General features: G+C 41.1%; 1 protein-coding gene across 1 annotated transcript; it reads left to right on the top strand.

Moving 5' to 3' along the window:
- Window positions 1-5,655: 5,655 nt before the first annotated feature.
- Window positions 5,656-20,865, top strand: TMEM273 (transmembrane protein 273). The gene is made up of 6 exons (XM_083866905.1): window positions 5,656-5,762; window positions 10,007-10,057; window positions 10,786-10,896; window positions 11,410-11,434; window positions 18,296-18,322; window positions 19,093-20,865. Exons 1-6 carry the CDS (start codon window positions 5,669-5,671, stop codon window positions 19,094-19,096), a joined length of 312 nt encoding a protein of 103 aa, XP_083723031.1. The 5' UTR covers window positions 5,656-5,668; the 3' UTR covers window positions 19,097-20,865.
- Window positions 20,866-22,672: the final 1,807 nt, after the last annotated feature.

Raw genomic sequence — 22,672 nt, 5'->3', positions numbered from 1 at the left:
TGGGCTGTGATGTAGGCAGACGTTAGTACATAGTAAAAGCTGAATGCCTTGGCTGTCACTTGATCAGGCATAGTGATGATTTTACTAGCAAAGTGTCTCTGAGCTGAGATGCTGTTTCTGCTAATTGCCTATCATTAACACTGCCTCCATAGGAAAGACTTCAGGCCTCATCCATCAGAAAGGTAACACAGCTTAGATCCTATAGGATTCTAAGATTCCAACTACCTTAAGCCATAATGTAGGTACTTAAATTCCTGTTGAAGGAGTTTAAACAGGCTTTTACATCCCTATATCTATATATAAGGGCTTAAAGAAAGCAAGGAGGTAACATATTTAACTCTCTTACTTCAGCTATCTAAATTTGAATTTTTATGCCCTTCTTCCTTTGTCCATAAACATCTTCCCACTCACTTTGGCAGGCACAGCCCTACCATGCAGAGATGAGATTTTTGAAAGCCTCTGTCAGAGGCTGAAACCTTTTAGCTTTCCACAGCACTGAGCACATGAGCAAAAGGACTGTTTTCACAGGCAGATAATGTAATTTATTTGGGGGGAATCTGCATGGAAATCAAGTCTGAATGGTTGCTTTATTTTAACTTGGTGTTTATGAAGATATCTAATGACTTTTAGTGGTTTTTTTGGTGTTAGATGTAAAAGAAGAAAAAACACACGATTCTAATCCCAAAGAAGAGAATCAGCTTGTTTATGCCTATTGCATTCCATTAAAGATGCAATGTTTGCTTTATCTCAGGAGAAGTCCCAGCTTCCTTAATGCCTTGTGTAAGTGCAAATATTAGTTAGCCCCAAAATGGGCTGCAGCTAGGTCTAATATCATGCCACCAGTATTGCTCATATTATAAAGAAAATGGCAATTACTTTGAATAGGAACTGCATGGTTTGTTCAAATAACTCTGCTCTATGTACATTCAAAATTGGCTTCCAACAACAGGATTTCAAAAGTAAACTGCAACATGTTTGTACATGTGAGGAATAATACAAATGTTCTGTAGGAGCCTAGTTGTCCAATATTCACTAGTCACAGACGCCCTTGACTAGCAGTCAGACAACAAAAGCTTCCTTATCACAAAACAAACACACACACCCAAAACCACAACTGAACATTTCTACCCAGAAACTTACCAGGCTTTCTCGTCAAAGTTACATATCTCACATTTCATGCCCCCTCTTTTGATAGTTTAATTGACTAGCAAAAGGAAAAAAAAAAATCCCTGGATGCATCAAATTTTTGCTGTGCCAGTGCTATGGATCATTCTGTCCTCTGGTTACAGCACATCATGAGAATGCAATTCAGTGGGTGACCCAGCCAAGAGGGGATAACAGGGACATGAACTACCTGAATTACCACTCTTATGGAGCACTGAATCTACATTCTCAAAAGCTAACAACTGGTGTTTTTCAGGAGTTCATTCCTCGTAAAAATGCTCAACCTTTCCACATTTACAGCATATTTTCTTGGAAGATTTATTGTGTCGAAAATCCTATTTTACACCTGGAATAGGAGAGACAAAAAAAGATTCTTCTACTCCAATACCTATGTTCTTCAGTAGATAATTTAGAGGAAACTCACCATGGTTTCCATTTAATAAAGTCCAACATGCTTATACAGAATACAAATGGACAGGAGATGCAAACATATTGGATGGAAATTGGACATACTTTACCTTTTTCTCTTGCTCTGAAATTTCCCAGCCACTGCATTTTGCTCCTCTGCCACACAGACCACCTTCAGAGAGTAATCACCCAGCCATTTTCAGAGGTTGCTTAGGAACTTTCTAAGTTATCATCATACACGTCAAAGGTATTTTAAGACACAGCTGAGTGTATCAGAATATGCAACAATGACAAAGCCAGGCTGCCTGGCATGTTTTGTTCATGCCGTATGAAAACCTACATAGGAAAAATTCCAGCAGTGCTGCCTCAGTAAAGGAACTTTATCAACAAACACCCCTCCAGTGACTGAGATAAACCAGAGGACCAGACAGTATCATCCAGTGAACACTGGAGCCCTTCATTTAAGGTCACCCAGTCCAAAACTCACTGCTCAGAGAGCCAAACTCTCCCACAATGACTTCTCTCATGACCTTTGTGGGATTGTTTCTTCCTCCTGTAGCATCCCAGATCCTCTGGGACTTTTACAAATGCTACAGTATCTCCACTGGGACTCACAGAGCTTCAGAGAATATACAACCTATGGAAGAATCCTCTCCTCCAGCCTCTCACTCAGATTTCAGCAATGGCACAAATAATGTAGAGACTGCTTCAGCACTGTCTTTCCTGATGTACACAAGAGACTTAAGTACATGTCCTAAGGCCTTTTTCTTTGTCTCCTTGCACCTCTCTGAGTTGGTAACAGGGCCAAGCTATAGTGTCCCTCAAGTAAAATGCCGAAAACACGTTTTTAAAAATGTACCAGCATCTCTGTAACACAACACATTCCTTTACATGGAAAAGGAAAGAGAGATGGAGGAGAATAAAAAAGGAGCAAGACTGGAATGCTGAATGGTTTCCCACAGTATTCCTTGATGCCAAGGGAGGAAAGCATTAAATAACTGGTGCAGGCGTGTTTCCCTTTGTTAACACACCCGACATCTGTGATTTTGCTGCCTGCTGAGATGTGGAATCCCTTCCAGTTGTCCCAGCAGCTCAGAGTCCTGACAGAGGGGGTGACAGAGAAAATAGCAAAGGAAGAGCAGCTGTCAGTTTTCAAGCATAGTTTCCATTTGTTCTGGATGCCCATGGCAAAAGCACCTTGATTTTTTGGCAGTAGCCAGCCTGAACATGTTTTCTTCAATTTGTTCCATGATGTGACATGACATAGTAATGGAAGGCAGCACATCCACACACACCAGGCCGCCTGAGTCTGTCTAATCACCCTTGGTATCCATCAAGCAAATTGTACAAAATCTTTCAATCTTTTTCTAAGAATCTTTTTAAATTGGACTCAAGATTTACTTGACCACACTCCAAAAGCATACATTTGAGCCTGAGGACTGGATTTGTGTGATAATGAGCTCTCATCAAGAGCTGTTAATGAAAAAAAGGAACAGTTTCACTTTGTGTCTAGCTGAAGTGGCCAACACAGGCAATGCTGGAATCCTGTAAACAGGATGTTGACGTGAGTCAGCCAGCAATGTTTACATGGGTCAGTCTGTGACAGAATATTCTGCTCACCTGGGGTGTTTCGTTTTGACTTTTCACTTTGGGACTGACGTGCATCCCACTGCATTGGACTTACTACTTTCTTTTCAAATAGGTTGGCTTGTCATTATTGAGAGAGCTTTTTTATATTTGTCTGTCTGATTTGCCTTGCTGAAATTCTTCATTTCACAACATTTGTTTTTTTCATTTTTTTAAGAGAATCTCCTTTTTGAACCCACAACTACCCTGGCACTCCATGCTATAATCAGCTGCTGCACTGGTCTTTGCTTCATGCTGTTCAGGGCCATCTGAATCCACTTTTTGCCCACAGAATGAATTCCACAGAGAATCAAAGTTGGCCAGGACAGATTTCTTTTGAACCTCACATGGAATAGAAGGAACAGCATTTTAGTGTGTCTCTAATTACAGCCACCATGACAGTTCATATGTGTAGCAATAAAAATAACCATAAACCTACCTAATCATTAAAGTAAAGCAAACAACTCCTCTCTGTATCATCATACACAGGTACTGGAGTTGCTAATAAACCAGGAAGAGCACTGAGGCACTGGAGTAGCATCTTTCCTATCTCCACAGTTTCTTAAACAACTTTAGAGGCATATTTTTATTAAGTATATGAAAGGCAGATGATCTTAAACCTCAAAAAGAGTCTGTATAATAATTGTGTGCTCTTCTAATGCTCTCCAAAGACCTATTCAGAGTCCATTCTGAAAGACAATAATATATCAAGAACTTCTGCAAACTTCCTCCTAATGAACACATGCCAATTTGAGACCAAGAATTCTGGCCTCGGAGGACAAAATAACCACTGCACTTAGTCTCTGGGTGTTTTGCTACTTTATTTCAGAGTGATTCAAAATCTAATTAAATTTCTAAACTCTAATGAAATTACAGAAGAAAAATCATTTAGGATTATATTATATACAATTACTCACAGCTGAAAATTACAGTTAGCCTCTTTCACCAAGATAGGGTCTCCTGAGAAATCCTTGTTATTCATATAACGTATAAATCTGACATTACTCCCACTATTTACAGGTCGAAGGTAAAAGCAGAATTAATTAAACATATATATCCTGCCCAGTGGCTGGATGGTGAAGAATAGAGGGAAGGCTGATAACGATGACGGTGCTTGAAACCACATTTCCCAATTTGGTCAAGAATTAGAATAAACCTATTACAAAGCAGGATTATATTAAGTCTGTCTCATTCTGGCCAGTGCTTTTCCATGCTGGAGGTATGCTGTGAACAAGAACAGCGAAGCTTATGCAGTGAGCTCTGTGCAGTCACCTAGCCGAGCTGTTTGAAGCATTCATGGAAAAGTAGCAATGGAATAAAGCAAATAGCTTTAGAGATTTCGTCCAAATACTCTGAAATTTAGTTCCTTCTCTGAAATACTGAAACTACTTGAGACTGCTGATTTGGGCCACAGAAGCAACAAAAACCAACTAAAGCAAAATAAAACAAAACTACCCCCAAATTAAAAAAAAAAAAAAAAAAAACCAAACCCAAAAAAACCAAAAACAAAACAAAACAAAAAAACCAACAACCATGAAACCCTAAAACAAAACAAGAAAGCTGACATCCCTGTAATTACTTCTAACAGAGGTTTTCAGGAACCTCGAAGCATGGGATCATTTGCAGATGAAACAGGAGGTACAAAAACACTGGAGGTTTCTTACAAGGATCTTGATCATTCCCATCCAGCTGGTGAGGAGATTTTTGTTTGCTTGTTTTTGGTGTTTCCAACTCTGATCTCATAGAAAACCAGGAGCAAAGAAAGAGCAAAAATGAACTGCATACACACACACACACACACACACACACACACACACACTTGTGTGTGTGCACACCAACACTACAGGTCAAACAGTAACAAATACTTTCTTTGGCATCTGCCACACTCAGTGAGTTGTACCAATGCTTCACACAGCAAAATAGGCCAGGGACATCAAGACATTTTTCTTAGGCAGAAGTTACTGCCTGGGAACTGGCTTGCAGTGGTTTAGCAGCCACAGTGATTTGCTTCTCTACTCCTGAAAAAGCTGATTATGAAAGGGAACTATTCAAATATGTGCTCTGCTGAAAATACCATGATAGCATTCAAGCTGAGTTTATAGGAAAACCAGTGACACTGAAAGAGAATGGCTCAGAAAATTCTTCTTGTAAGACAGAAAATCCACTCGCTTATCCACTGATTTAGGAGATTTCAGTAGAAACAAATTCACTGTGGTAGGATGATTTTGAAATGTAAAAAATAACATTAGTGTTTAAAGATCCCTTAGAGAGCTGAACCAGGCTGTGACTGTTGGCTGTCCACCTTCTCCACAAAACATTTTCAAGTCTGTTTACATATTGAACTTAAACCCAAAAAAGGGAACTTCTGTTTGCAAATGTAACTGCTCAGGATGTGACTGTAGTTTCTCAATTATCATATGACCTACTTTAGTTTCTTTTTTTTTTCAGACACTGCAGAAGAGCAAAATTCATGAACACTTGGGAGAAACCATCCTGTTGTCACAATTTCATCATGACTTTACTAACAAGCTGGAGATCAGCCCCAACAGCACTTCTCCTCTTATGTAAGTGATCCAACTTACTTGTTTTCCATTCTTTTCGAGAGCTTTTATTTCTGAGCTTGGTGGGCTTATGTATTCCCCAGCTTAATTGTGTAAAACTTTGTTTCTTGGAGAAAAAGTATTTGTTGAGCCAGAGGGGTATTTTGCTGAGTTTTATAGCTCACATTTCCTATTCTGGGTGCAGAGGGCTCAAGAAGGCACCGTGAAGTTAAATGCCTGCAGCTTTGCAGATGAGATGTGCACCTGTTGAGCACCTCGTTTAGCACTTTGTTTCCTTTTTCCTGTACAGCAAACAATACTTCATTAGAGTTTGAGGGGAAAATGACCTGTGTGCATGCTGACTGCCAGCTGCTTTTGGACTCTGCCACTCTCCCTTACTGGACTGTCACAGTCCTGACTCACGCTGCTGCTGATGCTCCCTGCTGGCCCAAAGCAGGGTTTTCTCACAGCCTGTTTCTTACTTCATCCTTACTCATCGCCACTCTGTGCAGGGAAGAAGTGGGGCTCAGGGCGAGGAAGCCTCAGCAGGGGCTGTATAAACACTGGCACAGTGCGGTCTATAACGGGGAAGGGGTGAACTGGCTGCAGTTCCAGGGGTCACTGCCGCCCCTGGACTCTTGGTAAGGGGACAAGCACCACCCTCTGGTGGCAAAAGCCTCACCGTCTACCTAATAATGAGCTCCTCCCATAGTCCCCTGCTTCCTGCAGACACTCACAGAAAATCACCGTCTACACTTGGGGAATCCCAGGGGGCAGTTTGCCCCACCTGAGACGTGCAGACCATTTATTCCAGTTTGCATCCACTGGGCATCCGCTCCCGCCTCGCCTTCTGCAAAGCTGCCTGCAGATCTGCAGCCGTGCTCTACCCTGCCTCTGGGCTTCCCAGATATTTGCTTCTTTTCCAATTTGCTGCCTCAGTTATAAATGGCACTGGGCTCCTGGCTGCTGCAATGCCACAGGACCAGCCATTATCTGTTGCAATGAGGAGAGATATCAGTTTTTGGAGGAAGGGAAAAAAGTCAGTGGAAGCAGGAGGTAATAAGCAAAGGGACTAAGGCCAGTGCTGTGTACCTAGAAAGACGAGGCACAAATTACTGTTTATCACTGCAGGTTGTCCTGGGAATGGTTTACAATACCTGATCCGGTGGGGGAAATTGAGCTCTTCCTGCTCCCTGATTTTACGCCCAAATTGCATTCTGCACCATTTTCCTGGCTGAGCCGAGCTCTGGGCGAGGCAGGGTGTGAGCAGAGCTGTGTCGCTGTGTGTCAGGGAGAGCAGGCATCAGACACAGGAGCCGCTCTCTGCTGGGCTCAGCTCTGCCCAGGGTTACACCGAGATCACAGACTGGAGCCTCCCAGCCCGGTGTGTTTATCTGCGGGCCCATCAGGAGCTGTACCTTGCAGCGGGCTGTATTTGCAGCAGGATCTCCCTTCTCCCGCAGCGCATCCTCCGCTCCTCTTTCTGCACTGTCCCACCTGTAGGGCAGCATCCCTCCGGCCTGCAGCCTCACCTGCGGGCTCTGCCGACACCACACTCACCAGGATGTCCCCGGGAATGGCAGGCCGGTGTCCCAGCAGGCTCCCAGAGCCCGGGGCACATCCCCATCCCCGCTCCGAGCCGCTCTGAAAAATGATCCACAGGTCACCCAAGCCTGGGTGTCAAATTCCTCTGCTGGGCTCTTCCACAGAGCAGAGAATACTCTGCCAGTCCAGAGCGTTTATTCAAGATGTGAGTGTTGGTCTAAACTCTTTGCAGAGAGAGTCAGGAATCCAGCGCTGGGACTTAGAGCGTTGCAAAGTTTAAGGCATCATTTCTAACCGCCCCCAAATGGGTGGGTTTTGTACATCCCCAGTAGGTCTAAATTGCAGATAAGATCAAGAAATGTGAAACAGAAAAAACGTGTATTTGAATTTGTTAATCCACCTATTTCCACCCAAGAAAAAACTGAAACAAATAGAATCCACCTAGTGCTGTCTCCGAAAGCAAACGGTATTTAAGCAGCATCCAGTAAATGATATTAAACCTTAATTAAAAGCATATTGAAAATATGAATTGAAAATATTCTCTTTAGTCTTGTGGGTTTTCAGGAATTTCCCCTCCCTTTTTAAAAAGAAACTAATAATTTAATTTCAATATATTAAACTGACCTACATAAAATATTCCATGTAAAATATTATTTCTGCCATAAAACACATAATCTGTCACTGGTTTAATTCCATTAGAAAGCATACATTAAGGTCTATGTATTATGATCATTAGGATAATAAAAGTAATACAATATCACTTTTATTATGCTTGAATTTAAAACATTCTTCATATGAGCACAAAGAATAATTAAGGGGATGGAAGAAAGGTGTATTTTTAAATTTATAATGAAATAAAATCACAGGCGAGAGCAAAGAGACTGGTTTTTAATATGGAAAAACAGAAGCTATGCTTTTTGTGCCCACTGTGTAGCCTTAGAGCTTTTTGTTCTCTTTAAATTTCCTTATCTTTATAACTTTGATTTTGGTCACCAGTATAAGCATAGATTCTCTACCCCTTACTACTCCTCTTTTGAGTGTCATGGAGGTTTTGGAGAGAAAACATTTCTGCTTGTGCAAAATAAGTTTCCAGATATTTTCATTATGAAGAAAAGTTTGGGGGAAAACAACAACAACAACAACAACAACAACAACAACAACAACAAACCCCCTTTTGGCTTTGCATTATAGTTCCCAATTTAAAACTCAAGATTTTTTAAAGCTCTTCTCCAGATTTTTGAAGCTTGGTTTGTAATTTATTAAAATTTGGGAATAAAAACATGATTAAGACCAGGAAATAAAAACAAATCTATTGTAAGCCACCCAATATATCAGATTTTTTTGACATAACCCTGGAAGCCCCAGGGCCCACACTCAGTTCAAGAGTTTTAACAGTCTGAAAAACAGACAAAAGATTATTTCTGTAAAGATACCAAAATGCCTTGTTTTGGAATGTAAGAACTACGCTTCAAATTTAAAAGCAGTCATGTTTCTAGCATTCATTTTATTGGACAACAAATGAAAACACAGAAAATAAAGAAAATAAAATTATTTCTCCACAAAACATGGAGGAGAGGAGCTGGGACTTACAATGCTGGACACCTTAGCAGTAGGAAAGCTGAGTGCATTTAAGACACTGAAATTCTTCTTGGGTTTCAGCCAGACAATATTCCATCCCAATTCCCTGCTATGGTGGGGAATGCCAAAGAAAAGATGATGTTGTGTGTAAAGCAGCTGTGTTCCCACCAGGTGCCACATGTACTGTCACCCTGACCAAAGATCAGTGACTTTGTGCTCTGCCTGAAGCCTGTGCAGGACACAGGAGTTTAGCAGCACACAGGTGTAGAATGCAGGAGTCACATCTGCCTGTAAAACCTTCTCATGGTCCAGCACCTCATGCATTTACACACCAGTTACATCATTTGGAGCCACTTGAAAAGGCTTTGGTGGAAATATCCTTGCACCAAAAAAAAAATTTGTGCGTACATTTTTAACAATTTCCTATAATAACCAAGCAACATTAAAACTAAACGTGACTTCTCCCATTTCTCATTTTTAGAAAATGTTGATTCTGTTTTCTTCCTAAAGTATGAGGGAATGAATTGTTTTCTTCAGAGCCACTCCATTCTCAGGGCCTGCACACTCTGAGCATCAGGCACCATTGGCTCAGTGGCTTTATGGAGAAGGGAAGAGCCAGGAGGTCCTTTTCATGAACAGGGAACTTGGTGTAGAATTCTCTGGAAAGGTTTGCTTCCAGCCCACAAAATTTGCTTGCAAGAGGAAAAGACTCTTCTCTGCCAGCAATAAATCACATTCTGATGACTGGAACTACAGGCAGGATTGGGATTCATGTTTTCTTGATGGGGGTGTTGGGCTATGCCATATCCTCACTTATTAGCATGTTTTATTAGCTTTAGTGTATCTGTAATCTTTTCCTTGATTTATAGCAGCTTCTCTTGTATAAAGCTCTCTGGCTTGCAGAGACAAAACCATGGAAACAGTGCTAAGGCAATATAAAATTTTGGAATTGTATTTTCTCTTCTGGTCAAAAACTGGCACAGTGTGGCCACATTTCTAGGATGCCTTCATTAACTTGATTGATAACATTTCACTAATGCAGGAAGCCTCAGATTCTATCTTAAGATTTATTAGAATCAACTTGGAAAAAGTCAGAAATGGCATTCTGCTCATTGTCCTAACAGGCTAAAATATTTCCATTCCAGATTTTTGGAGAGCAAAGGTACATGCTTCTGGAAACCCAGAGGAGGAAATAGGTGAGTGCATGGTGGGATTTTCACTTCCAGACAGGAAGTTAGAGGCAAAATAACAAAACTGAATGTCCTTAGAAGACTTTGTATACTTTTTAAGTGTAGAAGATAAGCACTGTGAGTTTGTAGTTGCCTGATGCTGCAGAGGCCTGTCATGTGACTGACACTTTAAATTATGTGTATGAGGACAGAGCATGGGACTGAAATCCTGAACACAGGCACCCTCCTGCTGACCCCTATGTACACACAGTGATGCCAAATCCCAACACATCATTTAAAATTCTCCTTCCTCCCAGCAAAGACAGAGGCAGAACAGCTGGGCAAGGCAGGAGGCAAGGGACTGGGAGGTGGAAATGTGAGTGTGCATATCTGGAAGCAGCACTAACAGTTTGGAAGGATGCAGACTGGCAAAGGAGTGTGGATGGGGAATTTTGCTTTGGGGGTAAAAGTAAAGCCCTGGCACTAAAACTCAGCTGAGACCTGCACACACCAAAAGCTGAAGTTGTTCATTATCATAGAACACCCTTGAGCCCCTTAGCCACAGGTTCACATGGTTTCATGGTACTCAGGGGTTTGAGAGAATAGACTCATTCTCCTCTCAACTACCTACTCTGGCTCAGTGTTTTTTTGGGGTTTTTTTAGGTATGCATTTAAACTTTGTTACATCTGAAACTCAAATAGTGTACTTATTACTTAATGGTGTATACTCACTGAGTTGCTTTCAATATTTGCAGATTACACATATGTTATTATAGGAGTTACTCTGGGAGCAGCTCTAGCAATCGGTTTTGTGGCAGTAATAATCTGCATGATCAAAGCCAAAGGGGTTGACAGTGTCTTTGGAGGTAAGAAAAAAATGCTCCTGATCCCTTTTCCATGGATCTAGCTCTCCTCATCTTCTGACACAGCACATCTGACCTTCAGCATTAGCAATTGTGTATGTACAACAGCTCTGGTTTTCCTGTGAAGAATTAATTTTAAAGTGTCTGAATTTCTGGACTGCCTAGAATTGCAGATTCACATTTCACTGTAACCAGGCCTGCCTCTTTAGCCTATAAGTTGTTTCTCATGATACCCTCGGGATATGCTACAACCAAACTCAAACCAGACAAAGTATTAGCTAAGATACAGCTCTGAGAAAATCGTCATGAGATATTCCAGCTGGAAGAATCAGAAAGGGCTTTAGGAATGTTGCATGACACAACTAATACCAAAGACTTTTGCCTCAGAAAGTTTGGCTGGATCTTAACCACCTGTAACTCTGTACTCCTGGTTGCCTCCTCACAAATTCTGTGGAGGCCTATCACCACCCTGTTCCTTGTTCCTCAACTAACCACATTTTCTTCTTCTCACTTTAGAGTCAGAGGGCAAAATGGATAGAAGGTAAGAGTCCCTGTGTTTTCTGTTGTGCACAACTTTTAATTTCTCTCTCTCCATTATGCATGATGCTTCCCACATTTGAATGATTGCACATAACCCACATGGTAAGCCTCCAGAGGACTGGGATATCTAGTGAATCTGCATGGGAAAAGGCATTCCTTCTAACAGCATTTTAACATTTCACAAATACACAGGAAAACCCAGCAGACTGAGATTCAGAGCCCAGAGTCAAGAGAAAAGAGAATAAAGTGATGAGAGGGACAAAGACAAGAAGAAAGACAGAAGGTAGTGGTAGATTTACTGCCTGGGTGAAATGCAGACAGGATGATCTATGGAGTGTTCCACACTGGACTTCTCTAGCTCTCTTTGCTGTTTATTATGTGTCGTATTTTTCTTCAGAGACAATCTGAACATTTATTACATCATCCCCTGATCTTTCTAGAGGAAATGATTGACTTTGTGGTGGCAGCAAAATTTAATGTCTTCAATGATGACCTTACATTGACCTCTTTGATATTTCCTTGTCCCAGTCCACAGGCATTTGCTAAAAGGTAGAGTGAAATTTCCAGTTTCATGACAAAATTCTGGTCTTAGGGCTGGAAGTGTGACACAATATGCAAACATTTTGCCTTAAAGCCACTGACACTGACCAGTGAGAGAAACTCTAATTCCACAATGTTTTGAGGCAAAACTATTTATGTTAAAGATGACACTTCTATGGCTAAGTAGGAAACAACCCTAGGAATCCACTGTCACTTCTTAATCAGTGTACTTTTCAATTCTGCTGTGTTAGTCACTAATTTACTAGCAAATCTTTGTTCTCATTCACTTTAGGGCATCTATGTATTACTCTCTGGTAGGTCGCTAAGAGATTCTATAATGCTGGTAATAATCTGTGGAAACAGTATAGCCTTCTGCTGGTTTTAAGGAAACCTCTGGCAGTAAAAATACTACCAGAGCCATAGAAATATCTAAAAAATGCCCCTAATAAACTAATCCTTACCAGGATTTATTCAGGTCACCAGAGAGACATATGATAATTAGGTCTAAGTTGATTTTACCTACTTGTTTTAGTTCCCTAGGGAATTCTAATTCATGGAATTTTTAGACCAGTGGCTAGTCCTAGAAAACCCTCTGATAAAGTGAAGTCTATTATCTGAAATCACTTGATTCATTCCAACCAACCATATAGCCATCCCAAATCCCTCAGGGAAAGGCAATTTGAAACCTTCAGTGTTAGGAGACACCATCCCTTTAGGACTGGAGAGAAGAACTGGCAAATCTTCTGCAAACAGCTTCAGTTTCTGCTTGACCAGGGATGATTATTAATGCTTGTTCAGGAAAAAAGTACTTAATTGAACTGATAGAACACTCAACCAAATTCACCTTCAGCCAAATTTTGTTTTAAATTCTACATCATTATTCCTACAAATGCCAGCAGCCACTCAGTATTTCCCTAGCTGGGAAATACCCTGAGTGGGCATCACCCAGCACTGCACTTTCATAGCCAGTGGAGTTGCTCAGCCTCATACCAGCTGAAGGTGTTGATGCAGATAATCATCTTCTGTGCCAGAACCCCAATTAGCTGGCACTGAACCTAAATGACCCCTTCCAAGAACAGATTTTCACAAAAATCAGGAAATGTTCAGATGTGTCCCCCTTGATAATTTCCAAAATACTTAAGACACAAGTGTTTTGATACCCACATGACACTGACAGCTCATTGTGAAATAATTAACAGAATTTACCACTTTATTTAGTCAGGTACATAACATTAAGATTTAAACAATCAATTCACAATGGGTTGCCCTTAAACTCAATGGGATATTTACTAACACTTGAGAAGAAAAAGGCTTGAGGCAAGATTCTGTCAGCCAACAAAACAGCAATTTATATGTCAACTGACAATTATTTAACGTCCTCTTTTTTAATTAATAGCTCATGTCAGTATCAAATGCCATCTTGGTGTAAGCTTGGTAAATTATAATGCCTAAAAATTTCATGCAAGTTTAATGTATTCATAAAAATGTCTGGGCACATTTAATGCTGGCAATATTTTGAATTAACTACAGTGCATGTCAGCCAGATTTATTTTGACAGGAGACAAAGAAAGAGACATACAGAGACAAGGAGAAGGGTGGAGAAACAGAGAATATTTACTAAAAAGGAAAAGGTACATATTTTAAACCTGCTGCAAATGAATCTGTTGTCAACACATCCTGGGCAACAGCACACACAAAATACCTCGTGCCACTCACTGGGTTCTACAGGATTCCAAGTAAATAATTCAGGACTCCATGTGAATCATTCAGTAGAAAATCAGGTTTTAAATGCAATACACAAGTTCTTCTGATGTTTTATGGCAGAGAGGAGGAGCTTGGGAAGTGCTTGCCAAGTGTATTGGTGATTTTCGTTTCCTACCCAAAGCCTCATCTGAATATTCTATTTTCCCTCCTGACTTCTAAAACACCAACTTCTCTCTCCTTTGCTAGACTGTGCTTGAGAAACACAAGATACTCTTGAGAATTGTAGCATTCTTTAGGTGAATGGAGGAGTTCTTGGAATGTAACTGCACCTTGAAAGCCTCTAATATATTCTAAAAGTCTCTAAAAACAGTGCCACACATTGCATAGGAGGTGAAATCATCCACTTTGAAAAAATAAGCATCACAGATGGATGGCATGGAAAAGATTAGGTTTGGGCAATCATATGCAGTTTTCAATGTTGAGCTGCAACTTCTTCCAGCTCTCAGAACTGTGGCAGCCTGAACATCTGAACCAAGAGTCTTTTTCCCAGAATTTTGTCATGTTCAGGTCTGTAGCCTGATAGGCAGAGACAGTGAACAAGATCTGATCTAAAAATATCACATCCTTCAAACAGGTTTAAAGTCAGATAGAAAGACAAACATCATGTTTTGGAGATGAGAAGAGTTCCTTCTGATCCAAATATTCCAACTCAGTCTATAACATTGTGAATTGCAGAATGCATAATTTAATAAACAGGAAGCCAAAAACATAGACACGAGTCCCAGCACCTGCAAATGAGAGACACATTCTGTAAGTCACCAGAGTCTGAGTCTACAAATAAACTGGAAATGTAGTTTTGATGCAGGAGTGGGTACTTGAAAAAGCCACATGTGGGACTCCTTTGGAAAATGGTCTGAAAATTTACAAACCAAATTCAGAAGTAAATACAAATTGGGAAAAAAAGAGAAGACTTTGGCCTTGCCTGAGAGTGTCATTGGAAGAGTGGTGCACCAGGGAAAAGGGTCAATATGGAGAGCACAGGTTTCCCAGGATGCTGAGCACTGAAATGCATTGCAGCCTCTCATATATTGTGCCAGCTATTCACAGGTAACACTGTAAGTTCAGCCCACAGTCTGGCAGCAAGCTGCCTGCATCTATCTTTACTCTCCTAAAACAAGCCTAGTTTTTCTTTTCCTCTCCCAGGAATATTCCTTTTAAACTGTGCAGTTGGTTTCATCTTCTTGGATCTGTAGCAGACCACTCTTGTAGATTAAGCAGAATCTTTGCCACCTTGTGTGAAAGGATTCTTTTAACATCACCCAGTGATACCCTAAGCTGTTCTTTCACTTGCCACTCTTAGTTTCCCAAGCAGACCTTCACAAGGTCTTTCATTCTGACAAGTAGGATATTCTACATACAATTAATTATCACGTCAACAAAGTTTTCAGAAGCTGTTAGTGGTTTACATATAAGGAAAAACAGAGTGAGCAATGACACTTAACGTCTTCAATGATCCAAATAAGCTTTGCAAAATTGGTCACAAATTATTCCTGTGAGGTCTGTTTTGACTACAGAGCCTCTCTTCTCATTGCCACCATGGCCTAAAACCATTAGTGAAGGACTGTCAGGAGAATGGGAGTGGAAGACAAACTTGGAGGGCTCCAGTCCTCTTAAGCAGAAGTGCATTTGGACTTCACTGAGTAGATACCCCCTGCACAAGGTGAGTCTGGCCCTTTTGATACAGCAGAACAGGGCCAATTCCTCTCTCAGCACTGTAGAGATTAGTGAGTGGTTGATAGGCTGGGGGCTGTATTCAGTCACTGTTTTAGGTTTCCTCAGCATGCATCCTGGGAGTTGAGTTTAATGGAAAATGTCTAAAACTTCACAAATGCCATAGTAATGCATACATTGCAAATAAATTGAAGTACGAGTATGATGATCTAAACAACTCCATGTGTGTGCAAATGTTAAAAAATGGGCAAATAATCTCAGCAGAAATGGCTGTCTCAACTCCTCATACATATACATTTGCATAAACAAAATGTCAATACCCATTTTGTGTTGAGGCATTAGTCACCACTGACTAGAGTAATAAACTGGTTTTTCTTCCTACTTCTGTGACTGCCCTCTCTAGCTGAACTTGCTCTTCTGAACAACCTTGGACAAGTCACTGGCTCAGGTTACCCTTTCCATAAAATGAAATTAATCTCTTTATCACACACTTCAAAATCAAGGACATTAAGCTTTGCACTATGCTGGGGACAGCATGCTTTAAAAAGCAGCAGTAAGACACTCTGTAGGCTCTCAGCTCCCTTAGCACCATTCCTGGATTGAGGGAATATAGATACACACAACCCCTGAAAGCCAGTTTTATACATATATACTACACATGTACGTATGGCACAAACTGCTGGGGTGAGATTAATTCATTAAACCTGTTTCCAGGATTCAGCATACCTCACTGATGCCAGCTACCAGCCTGATGGGCAGACCCACACTTCTGGCTATTTTTTGCTCCTCTCTGGCCACCCTCCACATTCCCTGGGAGGGTACCTCGCCCAGGGCTCCTGTTCTCCTCTTGGATCTGGGGACTGCCTTTGTGCTTGACCTTTTCACAGCTGCCAAACAGGGAAGAATCCTTACTCCTTCCTACCCCTCTGCACACCTGCTTGAGCCTAGTCTTGAATAGCTCTAAAGAATTTGATTGTAAGAGTTGGTGCCAGACCTGCTGAGTCAGGAGAATGCTTTCCTGGTAATATTCAGACACCTGTCAGAGGCAATTCCTTCCACAGCCATCGTGGTCGCTGCTGGCAAACTTGCTGGTGCAAATGATTCCAGCACTAAACGAGTAATTCTACCCTTCCCTAGAGCTGCTGCTAGTCTGGATTAAAACAAAACAAAACAAAACAAAAAACCAAAAGAGAAATATTTCTGGAAGAGTACCCTCTTCACCCCTGTCAACAGGCACCCAGGGTAACTCAAATATTAGATGCCACTGAGCAAAGAGCCTCCTGCTCCCTGGCAGCACCACTCTGCCAAACAAACTGAGTGGCTTTGTGTTGCCTAGGGCTTGCCAGACAAGTGACAACACAGGATTAGCTAGGAATGAAAGCTGCTATGATAGCTAAAGGACAGCTTAAAACCAACACAAACCAAGCCTCTTGATGCCAGAGACTCAAGAGTGCCACAGGTGTTAGTCAGACAAGAACAGCATCAAATTAGAGCTCTTGCATATTCCAACTCACAGGTTTTCATGTCTCACATTTCATTTCTGCACACAAGTTCACACTAAATTTATGAAAAAGGAATCCCTGACTTCAGATCTTAGGAGCTTTTGTCAGTGACATGTCAGAAAATAAGATTATTTACAGATCCTTTTAAAGACCTTGTGTACAGTCTATCACATAATTTTTATTTCAGTTCCCTGATCTCTTACTGTCCGAGAGTTGAACAACCTGTACTAAGGATCAGCTCTGCTGTTTGTTTTTCTCCTGTTTGCTGCCTATAACATTCCACTCTCTATAATTCATGTGCACTTTACAGCTTGGTGTCAGAGAACAAATAGAAAGCTGAAAGAAATCAATGAGTACCACAAAGTGATGCTGACTTCTGCCTCTAGGCTGCAAATGCTTGGGGATCCGTGGTGTACTTCTCAGCAGTGCACAGAAGTTTATGGGCTTAAAGGCTTTCCATACACATTTAAATGGGGTTTAAAGACACTTTGCAGAGGCTCACAGAGTCAGTGGAAAATTTGTATGGTCTTCTAAAGGAAAAACACAGAAAACCACTGCCTGAAAAGGAGGGCTGAGACAAGCCCCTGGTAGCTGCAGTGTGGTCACCAGTCTGCAGGCAGGTACAGGTGAGCCTTTGTCCCCATTCCAGCAGACACCTCGCCTGGCTGCCCTGGAAGCTCCCAGGGGCTGGGCAAAGCAGGCAGGATGGGAACTCAGCTGTGACTGTGCTGCAGGACAGTGCAGGCACTGCTGCCTCACAGAGCTGTGCTCACTCACCCCAGCCCCAAACCAGAGAAAGAAATAAGGGAGGAAAAGGAGCAGAACAGAAACAATACCTCTGATTCCAGCCTATCTATGTCTCACCATATGGTCTCCCATGCACTGTATGCCCAGGTCAGACTGCAAAGATGAGAATCAGAATCTCACAGACACTTAACAGGGCAGTGAATTTCACGTGAACAGGAAATTTTGGCAGAGCATTCTAAAAGACACGAGTGACAAAATTTCTCTCTGAGAAGGAAAAAAGGCTGAGGCAAATTATGTGAAGCATTGTCCCTGCCCACCAAATCTCCTGTGACATCTTTCTTTAGCAAAGACACCAGAAAAGGTTTAAGTAGTATTGTAGGAATGGGACTACGATGAAGTTCATTTCCCTGTGGAGTTTTGAGATTTAATATAAACAAGTCGAGAGCTGCAAGACAAGATCGTATTCCCAAGCACTGACACTAGATGGAGCAAAACTGAATAAACCATTTAGAGCAGTAAAGAGAAAAATAAAAAAGTTCCTGCATTTCCACAACTCTAATGTGTTACTCATTTAAATTCTCATCTTTGATTATGGCTCTGAAAGTCACAATTAATAGCTCGCTCTCTACACTTTGCAGGTCAAATTCGGGATCAAGCCAAAACAGGTATGTTCTGGAGGAAGGGGGTGGCACAGGGAGGTGGAGTGACAGCACTGGGCAGAACCAAAGTTGTAGAGGCACATACACCTAGGGAAAACTCACACAGCAGTAAAGGCTGTTGGGTTATGCTGAGCCCCTGCTGACAGCCCAGATCTGCTGGTCTCTCTGCATAGGCTAAGGCAGGAAATTTAACTGTGCTGTCCCACAGCTTCCCAGTGGTTTCCCTAGAACACCCCAGTGCAAGGCCAGGCACACTGCACAGCTGCCCCACAGCAACAAGCAGTCCAAGTAACAAACTCCTGGGAAGATGCATCCACAAAGGGGATCCAGAAGCTGCTCAGCTGCTCCCCACTCTGTGGCAAGGCAATGCTGGGAAACACCCCAAATGATAATAGTCCAGTGTCTGCAATACAGGGAGCACTGGGATGCTACCTAAAAACGCATGGCTTGCTGCCAGTGGGTTCCTACCTGGCAGTGACAAGGGCATCTGGAAGTCACCACAAAAGCCACAAGCATGCATTTGTTCTGTTAATTCACTTAAAAAACCAGAAGCCTCCAAAGGTACAAAGAAACATCTAGTAAAAGAAAAGTTAAGTGAAAGGAACTTCAGGAATGTAACTCCAGCATCTCCAGAATTAATAATTTTCTAGAATTCCTGTGATTTCTATCTGGGTATCTCCAAGCTCAGCTTTTACAGTGATGTTTTACCTGGGATAATCCAGGTAAAACCAAAGCCAGAGTTATCATTAACCTGTGATTTTTCTTTCTTTTCACAGATGACAGCAAAGCAATAAGAAACCAAAGTACAAGAGATCAATAACCCTTTTACAGTCAACAGTTACCTGGCCTGAGGATCAATAGAAGTCTCTTGTGCATAGGCAGGGATCTTACCAATAGCAATCCTTTCCTTTGTTCTTTAGCTGAAAGGTTGATTGATTGTTTACAGGAAGACCTTATAGTGCAGCTAACTTCAATCACCTGCACCCAAAAGAACCCTCAGCACGTATATGAAGGAAATGTATGAGGAAAATAAAATAGATTAGCTCTGTTCACTAATAGGTCCTCTTTATTCTGTGATAATTATGTGATTGATTTCTAAAGTCAATTAAATACCAGGTAATCAGAAAGGTGGCAATATAATTCAGCAGCAGAATTCATGGTCACACCCATATTTCAAGATAAGTAAATAATGATTTCAGCAACTTTCATTTGATGTTAAAACAAAACAAGGCTTCTCATTTATTTCAGGAAATACATGATTTGTGTTGTAAGAAAACATTTCATTAATTTAAAGTTTTATTTATTTTTTAGATCTAGACTAATGTCTTTTGTAGGTGGGAGTAAACATTTCACCCATTTAAAACTAATTACGGCCATTTAAAATTAAAAATTCCTTTTGGAAATAATGTTTTTCATCTTCTATTGACACTTCATGTCAACATGGTACAAACAAGCTAATCTGTTATTTCTAGAATTTCCTTATCCCTATTTTTTAGTATAAAACTAAGTTCAATCAGAATTTGTGAATAATTACAGTTTCCCAGCATGTTCATTTTTGTTCTATCCTTATATGTTCTGCTGGACTTGATTACATCAAAATTGCTTTGCCTGTCTCCCATTAGAAGCTTCTTACAGTGGAAGTGATGAGAAGAAAAATGGGAGCTTTGTTTCAGAACATTTAGAGTAGTTTAAATAATTTAAAATAATTGAAACCCAACTTATTCTGTCAACATCTTCCAACTTTTACCAAAGCTTTGAGTTGGTGGCTTTGGTCTCAGTTCAGAAAATATTTCTGTTGATTCTATTCTGTTTAATCCTCTTCTTTCAAGAATGCTGTATATAAGATATTGTCATCACAAGGTGCAAGAAAAAAGGAAGATTTTTGTATTTCAAGGCTTTTCTTTCACCTTGTGCAGACAGGGCAGGCAATCTCAGCTGTGGGAGCTTTGGGAACTCTTGGCCAACATCCTCTGCTCTTGCTACAGCTTCTCTCAGGAAACTCAGCAGAACTTCAAGGCTCGGGGGCCTCAGGTAGATGGCATGCCCAACTTAATTAAGTAATATCCCAATATTTCACAGGCAGAGCTTTATGTTGTAGCATTACAGGATAACTCCAGGATCTTACACTATTTTATTGTGACTTACCATTATCCAGATCCAAAGACCACAACCTGTAAATAAATAGGATCTTCATAACCTTTTAGCTCAAGCCAACATCTATAGACATATGGGTTTTTTAAATCTCTCACCTTACATACATTCTTAAAGTTCACTTACACCTGTTTCTGCTCTCAGTGGGGCAGATCATAATAAATAAAGTTCTTTCCAGCTTTCCATTAATATAAGAGATTTAATCCAACTTTAAAAAAAAAAAGAAAAAAAAGAAAAATAAAGAAAAAAAAAAAAAAAAGAAAAAAAAAAGAAAAAAAAATAATAAGAAGAAAAAAGAAGCAGAAGTAAGACTGAATTCCAACCTAGAAATTCTGAGTGTTATTAAGAAACATCACTCAGAAAAATCATGGAGACCAGGGCTTCCTATCCAGTAACCAACTTTCAGATCAGGCAGAGCTGATGTGCTGGGTCAGGGACTTAGAGGAAACATGCTGTTAGAACATAAAAGCAGATACATCAGAATTTTGTTTTTATAAAGAATAAGCTACTGTACTACTTGTAACTGTAACTAAAGGGATTTCAATATGGGCATTTTTTGACTTTCACAATGCAGGTCATTTGTCAAATATGCAAAGGAAACTGGATAGCAATTTTCTCCCACATTTTGGACAACAAAATGTAAAATTTATTTTGAGAGAATATCTTGGAACACTTTCCCTGGTTTCCTAGCTGTCTGTTACCCATTTCAGCAACACTGCAGTTCATTAGCAGCATTTGCTAACAGATAAGCTAAAGCAGTAATGTGATATTTGTAAGTAATTGTGTGTACATGTGTAAGTGAATAAAGTATCTTGTAAGGTATCTGTTAATTGATTTGCTTCCTGTAGTATCATTTTAATTAAGACTTGGAACAGAAGTGAGAGCATGTGGTCAGGGAGGGAAGCTATCACCTTCCCTTATTTGTGTGAACAAATGTTTCAGTACACATCATTTCAGTACATTGTGGGAGCTAAAGCTGAAAATAAACAAGAAATGCTAAGTTACAAGCAGTGGAGGAGAAAGGCCTGGAGGATGAAGGCTGGTAATCTCAGTCAGGCAAATGTGCTGGGGTGGTGAATAGATTATGATTTCTCAAAACCTTGTGGTGTGTGCCTTGGCTCCCCGGGAAGGGGGAGTGATGAGCAATACTGAGACAAGACAGCTGGGCACAAGGAACCCTCAGAGCTACTGCTTCTGCTGTCACTGACAGGTTTGGGCACACTTACACGAGGCTGCAATCTTTTGCCACCTCAGGGAGTTGCTGTTTTGCCCATTCCTACAACCAGCTTTTACAGCACTACTTGGAGCATCAGCAGCTCCCAAATTCAGGCCAAGCTGCACGGCAGTGCTTGGAAATAATCAGTGAAGGAAAACTAGATGAAAGAGGAACATTTGGGAGGCATTCAGTCAAAAGACTGAACAAAAGACACTGTTAGCTGCACGAACTCTTGATCCAGGATTCAGCCCAGGCAGTCAGCATCCAGCACAGCAGGCACCTCTCTGCACTTGCCTGTTTGCCTGCCCAGCACAGGTTTTGCCTGTCCATGCTGAGCACCCCAAGCTCTCCCTGAGCTCATGGGCATTCCCCTGAATGGATAACAGTGGGAAGCTCTTCAGAGTCAGGGTTTGGACACATGCCCCAGCATGTCATGCTGGACCTCAGTCCCTTCACAGCAGATGCCCAGCAACATAATGGTGCTGGTGAATAGAGTTATTCAGAAGAGCAGACAGTCGTAGGCACAAGAAGTGAGCTAAGAGGTGCAGACACAGCATGCATTTCTAAAGAGATAACGACACAGCTTTGGCTTTAATTACAATGCAAGTGCCACAGCAACAGTGAGATCATTCAAGTCAATTCCTTCTGTCAGCTGCATCAGTGCAAATCAAAACTAACTGCAGGAGTCACACAGCTTGGTTCAGCTCTTGTTCACATGATAATAAATCAGGCAAAAATCCACTGGACTCAGTACAGCTGCATGGGTAATAAAAAGTGCCTGTGGGTGGAGTCCTGGAAATCAGAACCCAGTGACATAAATCCACTCTGAGCACTATGAGGAAGAGCAGAGTCTGATTCAGCTCCTCCCAGACAGAAAGAATGGCAAATGTCAATAGTCAAAACATTTGCAATATGAATTTTTCTTGGCTTCTCTCATGCCTGTAAATGAAAATTCAGATAATTTTATTCAGGCATATTTTTTTGTTTCT

This window comes from Zosterops lateralis (assembly GCF_965231275.1).
Source record: "Zosterops lateralis genome assembly, chromosome: 8".
Classification (NCBI taxonomy): Eukaryota; Metazoa; Chordata; class Aves; order Passeriformes; family Zosteropidae; genus Zosterops; species Zosterops lateralis.
The sequence above is the reverse complement of the archived record's forward strand: the minus strand, read 5'-3'. Positions and strand labels throughout refer to the sequence as shown.

Coding starts and splice junctions, on each gene's coding strand:
- TMEM273 (XM_083866905.1), top strand. CDS start 5,669: ATGAACACTTGGGAGAAACCATCCTGTTGTCACAATTTCATCATGACT. Junction 10,897..11,409: donor GGTTGACAGTGTCTTTGGAG/GTAAGAAAAAAA, acceptor TTCTCACTTTAG/AGTCAGAGGGCAAAATGGAT. Junction 11,435..18,295: donor GAGGGCAAAATGGATAGAAG/GTAAGAGTCCCT, acceptor TACACTTTGCAG/GTCAAATTCGGGATCAAGCC.